The sequence below is a fragment of the Podarcis vaucheri genome, assembly GCF_965113315.1.
Source record: "Podarcis vaucheri genome assembly, chromosome: 4".
Lineage (NCBI taxonomy): Eukaryota > Metazoa > Chordata > Lepidosauria > Squamata > Lacertidae > Podarcis > Podarcis vaucheri.
Genome location: NC_138762.1, coordinates 82937707 through 82949283, shown reverse-complemented (window position 1 = coordinate 82949283; position 11577 = coordinate 82937707). Strand labels below are relative to the sequence as shown.

The window sequence follows — 11577 nt, the reverse complement described above, 5'->3', positions numbered from 1 at the left end:
AGTATTAGATACACCAGTTTTTAATTGTGGAGGGGGAACCTTGTCACCTTTTAACAACCTTTTGGTATTAAGCAGGTTTGGCAATCTTTGGTCTTCCCTTCATCCCTGGCCATTGACCATGCTTTCAGGGGCTGATGGGAGTTGTAGTCCAGCAACATCTGGAGTCAGTGGTTCCCCACATCTGGCACAAAGATAGGCGAAGGGTCCTGGGTTGCCATAGCTTCACATTTCCCCCACTTCTTGCCAAACTTGTGTCTTGCTAAAAGCATTGCTGGCAGAATGCCAAAATGCAACAGAAAAAGGGTGGTGGGGAAAGAAAGAATATAGCTTCTCATAACAGCATACAAAATAACTTGTGAAAAGTGTATGGTACAATCTAATTTATCCAACAGCTATGACTAATCAGCAGGTGAAGCAAATAGAAATGCGGTCATCTTGGGTTACATTGCCACAGCAGCTAAATGCAAAGAAAAAACATATTCTGATTTCAAAATAGCTAATCAAGGTCTTTACCAGAAGGGTTTCCCCCCTGAACTCCACCACACATAAAAGGAGTGCCTCATTTGAATAAAGGGAAATGTCCACATTTTTATTAATTTTAACCAGCCATATGCTTTTCTAATGTATTTTTTAGCCTTGAACAATATGATCCAAATGCTGTTAGGTGAGAGAGATTATTTGTGGCAGATTTCAGAATCTGTGATCCATATTAAAAATATACAATGAGGATTTTTTAGTCTCTCCCGCTTTCTTTTGAGCCATCACACCCTATTTTCAATAACTTCTATTCCTAGATCTGTGACCCAGATAAATATTCCTTTTGGCTGTTAAGAGTCTGCATTCCCTTGTCACCAAGAAAAGAAAAAATCCCTCCCTTTTAATTCATTGCACCATAAAACCGTTAACGTAGTCCTGCTATTTTGATTTGATGATCTCATCCTTTGGTGTGAACAAACCGACCCTCCGCCGGGGGGCGCGCAACGCTGCGACTCTTCATTCAAACGCCCGAAAGGGCAGCGCGTTGCTCTTCTAATTCGGTATCTTACAGACATCCGAAGCTGTTCCTGGAGAAGTGCAAAGCCCCGCCCCTCCATCAGTGTCAGAACGGCATCTCCCCCCTAACACAGCCCGGAAGCTGCCCGGCTTAGGTCTCCTCACCTGCCCTCCCTGTCGTTGCGCACCTTGGCACGCATTTGTAGCGCGCGCGCGTAAAAAAAGGCTCGGCAGCTGCAGTAGCATCTTCTCCTCTCCCGGTTGCTGGCTTGTCTCCTTCTTCTTTGTCAAGTGATTCAGTTTTTTAAAGCCTAATCTGAGAGATCCTGTTGCAACCGTTTTTGACTACACATTTAAAGGAGGAACTCTGGTAATAACCACTTTCCTGGGAGTAAGTCCCATTCAACTAAGCAGCCCTTACTTCTGAGTAGGCATGCATAGGATTTTCAACTGGATTTTTTTTTTTAAAAAAAACACCACAGCCCTTCGCATACAGGAGACGGTATTTCTCACAGGGAGTTTAGAATTATGATCCAGATATTGCTCTTCATAATTATTATGTACGCTTGCAAGTTTATCTACGTCTATTGTGTGCGTGGTACGCATAGGGGCACAAAAGCCAAAAGAGGGGGGTCGCATGTCCCAGAGCATTCGCGTGCAAATGCTTTTCTTATCCGTGCAGGTTTCACGCTGGATCGAACGTCTGCATTTGCAACAGGGACAGGCTTTGGAGCGCCGTCTAAAAAAAAAATAAAATCTGCAAGCGGTTTGCCTAAAGAATTTGTAACGGGAAGCGGAGCGCGTGTATGTGTGCGCGCGCGCCACCCATGTGCCTTTCATGCAAAACGCCCAGGCGCGGCGGGGTGTTGAATTTGTGCAAGGTCTGTTTGCCGAGAGGGGGCCCGTCTCTTCTTCTCCCCCTCCTCCCGCTTCAATGATGTCATGGAGAGGCAGCAGGCGAAGGAGGGAGGGGGGGAGGCAGAGAGGAAAAAGGAGGAGACACTGCAGGTTCATGTGTATATAATGAAAAGGCATTTGACAATCTGCCAAAACGCACGGGAGGGAGAAACTGGACCTACTGGATTTCGTAAAGCGAATCGTCATCATCTGCAACTACATGGGGAAGGAGGAGGGGGGAGCAGTGGCGGTGGCAGAAGCAGCGATTCCAGACTCGGCAGCCTCCATGTGAAACCACAAGCAAAAATAAAGCGGGGAAGAAGGGGGAGGGTGGGGTGGTTGGGGGAAAATTAAGGGAGGAGGAGATCACTGATATTTTCACACAAAAAAATCCATCAGATCCAGTCCTCCTTCGTCGCAATTGCTTTCTCGCGCTGGCTCTTCGCTGGGATTAAAAACCGCCTCTTGGCAAGAGCAGCAGCCATGAATTCAGCTGAGCAAACCGTTACATGGCTGATTACTCTGGGGGTGCTGGAATCGCCCAAAAAGAGCATCTCGGATCCGGAGGGATTTTTGCAGGCGTCCCTGAAAGACGGGGTGGTGCTGTGCAGGCTGCTGGATCGCCTGCTGCCGGGGACCATCGATAAAGTAAGTGGCATTTATGTCCCTATATTTCCCCTTTAAGCCTCCGCTTCTCCCTCCACCGCCCTCCCCCCCCCCATCACACGGGTAAGGCAAGCGGATTTTATACTTGGGTTTCACCACCAGAGTGCTCGCACAGCGCATGCAGCACACCATGCTGCCCTCGGATCTGATAACCCACGAGTGCAGCAGACAAATAAAAATGCCCGGGCTGGGTGCTGAATAATGCAGCGGCCCCGGTTGCTTTTCCGATCCTCTTTGGTACAGGGCGCAACAGTCACCCAGGTAGCCAGAGGCTCCGCCGCCCTTGCCAGATGAAAGAGGCGCGCACAGCGCGCATGGGCGCAACCCGAAGAGGCTCCTTCCATCCCAGTCGATCTGGACATGCAAGGAAGTGAGCCGATCGCATCTAAGCGCTTTTCCTTTGTCCAAGGAGTCTCCCCACCCTCGCAAACGCAGGAAACGTGCGGCCTTTTCCTGGGGAATGCAGTTGCCTTCCTTCAGCCGACGGCGCGGACATCCCATCTAGCAAGCGAAAGGCGCCATTGTCAAAGAGGAAGGGGGTGGGAAATGGGTGGGGAGTGGGGTAAATATAGGAGCAGAGTTTGGAGCAGGGCTAAGCTGCTGTACTTTTCGATTTTCTCTTAAAGGGGCAGGAATCGTCGAACGTTTGCAGATCTAGCCTGAACGAAAATTAAGGGTAAAACGTTTGTAATCGCCCTATAAGACCCACAGTGATTTAGCATGGGAAGAATAAAACGTTTTCCAAAAAATCATATAATGTATAAGAGAAAATTAGTTTTCCTTTTATTTAAGACATTAGCAATCTAAACTAAAAGCGTGCCTCTCCTTTTTTGCACAAGCACTGTTATTCATTGTTCTTACTGAGAAGTAATATTACAGCTGTGGTCTGATAGGCATGCAGACAGAAGGTTCCAGCTGAAATTAACAATCCGTTCTAGAATTTATGGATTGGTGCAGTTTATAATTTTGCATGGATGCTAAGGATCTGCTGAGGCCTTCACAGATCCAAAGGCCCATTTTGGGCCTGTTGGATGGGAGAATGGGTGTGACAGAAAGGACATACTCTCAGGCTACAGGCTTGCAATGGAACATACAAATTTCACAAAATATGACTGATTAGAGAGATAGAAAGATAGACAATCTTGCATGAAGTCCTGCACTTAGACTTACAGTTCTAGCATGGGTGAGGTGCAGATCACATAATTCAAACTACTATAGCACTACTGTTGCTATTACTTAAAAATACCCCTTATACTAAGAGATAGCTCTGCTTGCTCACATTGCAGTACGCTGACCTAGTTTTCGGAGGAGCGCTGGTGATTTATTGTAAGTGTTATTTTGAAGTCTTAAGTTTAGTGTCTTACAGCTTGACCCTCGGTAGATGAAGCAGCATTTTAGCTGAAAACAAAGCACCTTAAAATTTTCTGTTGTGTGTTAAAAAAATATTGAATATGGTACTTGTCTTTTTCAAACATTGATTCAAAGCCAGAGAAAGCTCCCCCCCCGCACCCCTACCCCCGGTGTATTTTGCAGGCAAAAAAAGGCCAGCTGCTTTATTTCAATGTCTATAAACAATGTATTCAGATTGGCTTATTGTATTTTCTTATCTCTGGGTATAGTTTTGACTGTAGACTTTTCCAAACTTGGGAAAATCGGTGCCTGTTTGCTGATCCCACTCCACCCTTGTAAATTAATGTGAACTTTGACCTACATATTGGCTAAGTTTCGCGTTCATACTAGTTGTCTAGTTTATGTGTGGGTAGAGGGAGAAAGGGAAAGTTCAGCTTTGTCGCTGGTTACAGATGCATCATCATAATGCACGAACCTGCGTGAACGCAACAAGAAAAACAATATTGCTCTGGCTGTAGTATTTTTGCCATAAGTTTCGGCACTATTCTACATAGGTTTGTGGATTCAGAATATTATTTGTACAGTGGTGGCCTCTAGAGGGTGTAGTGGTTGTTAGCGTTGGAGCTGCAACTCCCAGCTGCATTTGCAGAGCATGTGGAATTTGAATTCCCACCTTCCTTTTTTCTAACCTTGGAGAAATTGGCAGCACAGGGCTTGCTACTGGGTAATCCAAAACTATAGCTTTAAGCAGATCTTGTCTGGTGGGCAGTGTGACTTAGACCAGGTTGGCAGAATCACCTTTGATATTTTTTTTTTGGGGGGGGATATTAGAACCTTTCAAGATCCATCAAGTGGAGCCCAGGTGCAAAAGACATATACTTAGAATGAAATAATTCTGACCCCCCAAAATGGCTGAGTACTGGAACTGCCTTCCACACACAAAAAACCCACTCCTCATTGCCTCTTCTCCCTGAGCAGTCTTAGCAGTATAATTTGGGGGTGACAAGTACTTTTGTGGTTGTCCTGTTGTTGTTGTTTTTTGAAGGAAGCCAGCTTTCCTTGCTCATCTGCTTCAAATTACCCAGAGATCTACCAGCAGATTCCAGTCTCCCTTTCACCCACTTCTAGGCTTAAAACACAGCAATGTCGTTTTCTCCATGCTGCGTATCAAGTTGCATTTGCACATTGCTGCGAATTGCACAGTGCTGCGAACATTGGGGCGGAGACAGGGGTGTCTTCACCCGATGCGCGTGAACCTGTTTGATTTCTCTAGCCTTGCAACCTATTCAGGAAGCTGCCGTCTGCGCATGTACAGTGGCTGTTACGCATACACACCTCATCTTAACAGCAAGGTGAATGAGGCTGTTATGTACTGAGTTGAATAGGATCCAAAAGGCAGCAGTCTGATTGGTCCTAGAACAATAGGATTCAGAATGCAGCAGTCTGATTCGTCCTAGAACAATGCAGCAGTATGATTGGTCCGCAGGAGCCACCCAATCCAGCTCTGGGTGGAAGTGAATCCGCAACCTGATTGGCCCATGGGAGAATCTTGGAATTAGCCAATCACATGCGGCCCATTGTGTAAATAATGTATATAAAGCAGATATTTTGGAGGAGCTTTCATTCCCCACTACTATGAGCTGAATAAAGAGCATGAAATCCACACTCGACTCTGAGTATATTTCAGAGGCTTAAGTTTTCCTTTCGCATTGACAGAAAACACATCAAACAACAGGGCCTCTCAAGGAATTACAGGATAACTCTGCACCAAGAGGCAACGTCCTCTGTGTGTTCGTGGATTCAAAAGCCAACCGTGGTAGTGCAGCCCTGGTTTAACCCCAGCACCACCATTCCTTTTAAATTTGCAGGACTAAGGGCTGCGTAGATGAGTCCTTGGGGCAGGGTGGGGCAGAGTGTGGAATGTGCTGTTTGCTTGCATAAGCAGGCAAGGGAGAAGGGAGTGTGGAAGGGGTCGTGGGGACACCCTGGGGAGAGTGCATCTTAGATGACAGGGCTGTTTGGGTTGGCAAGATAGCTGGTGTTTTGGCATGTGGGAGGATTTTGGAGGGCAAGCAGTGGCACACGAGAAGAAAGCTTAGACTGTATGTGTGTGTGTGTGTGTGTGTGTGGCCGGAGGGCGGGGGGAGAGAAGGAATTGGGAGCTGCAGGGAGGTGCTAGAAACCAGATAAATTGGATGTTAGCTACTATCTGCTGCTGCCCTGAAACAGTGTGAATGGAAAATGTGCGGTGTGGACCCTACTGGATAGGGAATTGTTGGTGGGAGCTCAAGCAACCGTTGGTTTGATTGGAGGCAATGGAGAATCGTGCAATTCCCAGAGAGCATCGTACTGCCTTGTGCTTTGAGAAACATGGCTTAAGGCTGAACTGCCAGTGTAAACCCTCATAGAGGTTTGTTTGAGTATGGCGCCTAGATCTCTAAATCACTGCCGCCGCATCCCCTCTACTGCTTGAATGTATATGGTAGGAAACCTTTCCAAATCAGGAAAACTTACCTTTCCAATTGTGGCCAGAACAAAGATGGCTCACCAGGGATGGAGATCAAACTAGAAGAAGATACAAATTGCTTGCGGGATTTAAGTCAGCAAAGAGGGCTGCTCAGCTGGCTCTTTTGCCTTTGCTAGTCAACAAGCCTAAGCACAACAACTTTTCTCAGGATGGCAGCCAGAGGGTTTGGAGTGGGCTTTGTTGTTGTGCGTTTGTAGTTCTTTTTGTAAACAATCTGCATGACATCGAAAAGCTGACTTAACATTGGCTGCATTTCGACAATCCACTCCCAGCCTAATAAGCTGAGAAATGAATGAGTGTTTTGCCTGCGCACACACAACCCCCTCGATTGATCCATAATTGAACCAGGAAGGGAATTAACCATAGTTTACCATTTCATCCAAACTGGGAGGCTAGAGTTACCAGCAAGTCATGATGTTAAGCTGGCTTCAGATCGTGGTTGAATGCTCTGGCTTGTTATAAACTTGGGAACCATATGTTGCATTTATACTCCCATTTACTGTGTACTCACTGCGTTTCAGTGTTGGGTTTTTAATCCCTTCCACACAACATTATCCAAAATGCATATGTATCCTGTACATTGCTGTGATATACCAATGTTTGATGTGTTGTTTCTCCAACCAGTGGTGTCACTTCACACCAACTGGAGTCCTTAAGTGGACCTTAATTTGTCTCTATCCAAGGTATGAACACCTTTGCATAGGGTAAGACATCCCTGTCATCAACAGCCCCTGACGTTTTTACACACTCAAATTAATTGAAGCTGTGCAGAAGTGAACAGCTAGCGGGGAAAGAGCTGTGAAATGCACTGAGAAAAAACCAACTTTACTGTGCTCTGAGATGGTAATGTAGACCAACCCATGGTTTCCTGGTTTGAATGAAATGGTAAACTATGGTTTTTCTCAGGCTTTCTAACATTTATTCACTACCTGATACTGCCTATGAAAGCTCATGCTACAATAAACAAATTTAGATGTAATTTACACATTCAGGTACCTTGACAAGGTCTGCATTTTTTGGATGTATGATTTCTGCTAGCACATTGACACGTAACAGAAAGTTGCATTATTGTCCTTTGCAATATGATGAGTGATGCCGCACCATTGAAAAGCAGCTTTCACTGAGATGGCCCTTCTAGGTGTGTATCTGTATGCACAGTGCAGAGAACCTGGCATAGAAAGAGACCTGAGTCTTTGACGTCAAAATATTGAGTACCATCCAAACTGGGTTGCTGAAATTCCACTATGCCCAGAGTGCGTGGCAACTGGTGAAAGTAGCCATTCTTTTATCATTTGGACCACCAAAAATAAAAAGACTAGGTTGTGCTCAAGTAAAGAGTGAATAGAATTAGGAGTGTGGTGATAGAGACCTTGCTGAAATGTCGCCACACACACACACAGAACCCACCCCAAAACAGTTGCTAATGAGCTTCCACACAAGCTGTGACTGCAGATGCATAACACGTTATTTTTACTTAACAGAATTTCTGCAATAAGAGCAAATTTGGATTTAAATGGATGGAAAGGGTACAAACTGGCATTTTCATGTGATATGGATGATGGAAAGAGACTTGCGCACACAAGAATGGTTGATGAAAATATCGGAATATGCAGATATGGCAAAACTGACGGCACTGATGAAAGACACAAATTGAGAATCTTTTAAAGAAGACTGGAAACCCTTTCTAGTTTATATTTAAAAAAGTTATTTCCCATATGCGAAGACCACAGTGGGGTTTGAAGTGTAAGAAAACTGCAGAATATATGAAGAAACAAGTTAGAGAGAGGATGAATTTAAATAAGGGAACCTTAAAACACAGTTGTATGTGTTTTGGGTTATAAACATTGATGTTGGGTGTGAGCAGGAAGTCACTAGTTTTGTTGAATTGGAATATAATTGTTGAGTAACAAATGTAACTGTATGGAAAAAAGAATAAAATATTGTTATAAAAAAAGAAAGAAAGAAACTTGCACACATGAGCAGCTGTGATTCCATAATAAACTTCCATCTGGAAGCCCCTTTTGATGACAGCTGACCAGCTCATTAATTACTATGAAGTAAATACCCAGCAAGCTAGCCTTACACAGGAATGTTTCAGCACTAATGGAGGTAGTAATTAGAACCCGATGAGAAATAGTGCTTTCATGTGAAGTATACAGAAAAAAGTAACATTTAATATGAACAACATGCAACATTTTCCATATGTTAATTTTTTACAATGCTGTATTGTGCATAACGTGTTTTATGTGGGTTTATTTTGGAGAAGACATTCATTTGGAATGGGGGGGGGGTAACATCACAGTCCCGTGATGTTAACTCAAAAGTACTGGTAAGACTCATTGGGCATAATGGGGCTTCCTCCCAAGGTACCTAGTTTGCAGCCAAAGGCAAAAATTACTTCTGGGTACACAATTCTTAGGACCGTTCTGGGAATGACTGCTTACATTTATATTGAGAACGTAAGAAGACCTTGTGCAGGGTCAAACCAGAGGAGCCATCTAGTCCTGCATTTCCTTCTCATATTGGCCCACCAGATGTGAGAAGCTCATGAACAGAGTGATACTCTCTGCACGTGTGATCTGGAGCAACTAGTATTCGGAGGCATATAGCCTCTGATACTATGGGTAGTGCATAACGATATTGTCAGGGAACTGCCATCGGAAAGACAGGTGGTGGAAGGGCTCACGGAGGTTGGGAGAGACTCAGCAGCTGAAGAGGGAACCAGCAGGGGGAGAGGAGGGTCTCTGAGGGAAAGTGAGCAGGAGGGATGGCTCAGAGACACTTCCAGCGAAAACAGTGGGGAGGTTTCTGGACCTCCTATAGGGACACCCACTCCGCGCCGGAAACTGTCACGACGTGAGTCCAGAAGACGTGTTTCCGTTAAGGAGCTTTTATGTTGGAAGCGATTCCGAAAGCAACCACTGTCGGAATCTGCCAGTGACTGACGGAGCCATGCTTAAGGGGCTCCGTTACAGACAGAGGTTTGCGGACTTGAACAAACTCTGAGGGATTTGGATTTTACGCACAAGCAGCTCATCATCCCATCACAGATATCATGACTAATAACTACTTAGTTTTATTTCACCACCACACTATTAAAAAACAACAACAGCTCATAGGCATGGTTCGACAAGGAGGATCTTGCATTGCATGTGCAGAACATGGCATGTAAGGCTCACACTTTAATTATCGACCACAACTCTCTGTGTTTATGTTACCGTTGACATAATGTGCCATCCACATGCTGTGATACCATATTATGCATTTTCTTAACTGTCCCCTACACACACTTCAGTTGTTGCTGAGAAACAGGGCATGAGAAGCAGGGCATGTGATAAGGGTCCGCACATGTTATAGGAAGAGAGGCATTGAACTCTTGCCTGTGCATATCAGTTTTAGAAGCATCACTGTTTCAGTTTTCACATGGAGGATCATCCTTTTTCAACCTATGTGTTTGTCTTTGTCCTCTCGCCTCTCCTTCTCTCCTCTTCTCTTTCTCCTCTTAAAAACTTGCCCAAAAAGAAAATGCCAGTGGTGTAGGTCTGGGCATGATCCAGTTGTAGGTTATGATGAACTACCAGGAGGTGCAAGAGCTTACAGATACCTTGCACTCCAGATATTTTATTGTGCACTAGGGTCCCATCTCCCCAACAACCTGTTTATTGAGCATTAATCCAGTTTTGCTTGCACAAAGCTTACATGGAGGTTAGATTATATCCGGTCTTTATTGAGCATTCATTATTTGTTTGTAGGGCCGCTATACAACAAGGAGCATTCGTCTTGGTTTGCTTGTGGGATGTTGATATCTATTTCTATTAGTCTTTATTTTTCATCCCTATCACTTTTCATTTCCCTATCACTTTCCAAACTACGGAAAGGCATATAAAAATGTATGTTTATTGTGCTGGGGCAACAGAGCCGTATATCCCACTCTTAACTATGTAAAACTTAAAATTCTGATATGCACTTGAATCTCACTCACAAAGCAGTCACAATCTGGAGGCACATTTATTTATTTTTGAGGAGATTTGATTTGCATTTGAACTGTGTGTTTTTTTAATGCAAGCCGTATAAAGGCAAAAGGTGGAATATAAGTTTTAAAACAAACAAATTGTGCATTTTTACTTTTAATTTCCCCCTTACATTTATACCCCATATTTCTTCCATCATAAACTGCAAGGTGGCATAGAAGGTTCTCTCATCTAGGCATGGATGAGACCCAGACGTATTTAGCCACAGTAGGTTGTGGTTTAATGTGTCTTCAGGCTGTCACCGTCCAAAGTTGTCCTCTCTCACGGGAGAGCATTCAAGCTGTTGCAGACCTCATTGCTGCCACTGCCACTACTTCATCGCTTGCATAAACTGGCTCTGGATGTGAGGACATCTCATGTGCTTGCCTTTTCAGCTATGGAGATGGAACCTGGTGTTTTATAGATGTTGGAGAGGAACCATAAATAGGACAAGAATTAGACGAAAGTACTTTGGGGGAAGGGAGGAGTGGGGGACCAGTGTGTTAAGAAATATGGATGCTTTTTTCTGAGGAGATAATTGAGAACTGATAATGAGGCACAGACTATGGGACCAGGTTGCCTTGAACTGCTGAGCTAAGCACCAAGGCATCGCAAGCAGAGGGCTTCATGGTGTAAGCTGCAGCTCTTTTCCTTCCCTGGCAATCCTAAAGACACCAGTGTGCAATTGTGACAGTTTTTCCGAAGCATTTTAGGTCTTTACACTGGGGCCTGAGGCATGGCCTGCATATTTACACACATATGGTCTCCTTCCCTGACAATACTCACTATGTGTAGCCTCCTGTGGAGATTTATATATGCCCCTGACAGAAATAATCTGTACAGGACAGCTGTGTTTGGTCTGTTTGAGGAATAACACTGCACATTAACTATTCGTTTAGAATGTTAATTCTCTGAAAACTGGCTGTGCAAACATTCCCTGAATGTGCCTCAAATTAATTTTGACACCAGCTGTCCTGGTGGCTCAGGGAGTGGGGAACTGACATTTGCTCCTGAAGGTCTAGAGCTCCACTACAGAGCTGATGACTCCAGATTCCATGTGCTAATTGACTTCTACTGTAGACCGCTTGGGAATCTCTTGTGTTGGCACAGCACTACATCTGGAGTCTCAGCCGG

The 11577-nt window shown here is 44.6% G+C and overlaps 1 protein-coding gene across 7 annotated transcripts in view; it reads left to right on the top strand.

Annotated features, from left to right (window-relative positions):
* Positions 1 to 1856: 1856 nt before the first annotated feature.
* Positions 1857 to 11577, top strand: part of ARHGEF7 (Rho guanine nucleotide exchange factor 7) — an 89337-nt gene continuing 79616 nt past the window's right edge. For 3 of the 7 annotated variants that reach the window (XR_014218604.1, XM_082218601.1, XM_082218602.1), the window contains exon 1: positions 1857 to 2538. Coding sequence is in view for 5 of the 7 variants with exons in the window: in XM_082218601.1 (XP_082074727.1) it covers positions 2374 to 2538 (165 nt within the window). In the remaining 2 variants the exon portion in view is untranslated. The remainder of the gene's footprint in view (positions 2539 to 11577) is intronic. The other 4 variants (XM_082218600.1, XM_082218604.1, XR_014218605.1 and 1 more) reach the window with 3 other exon arrangements.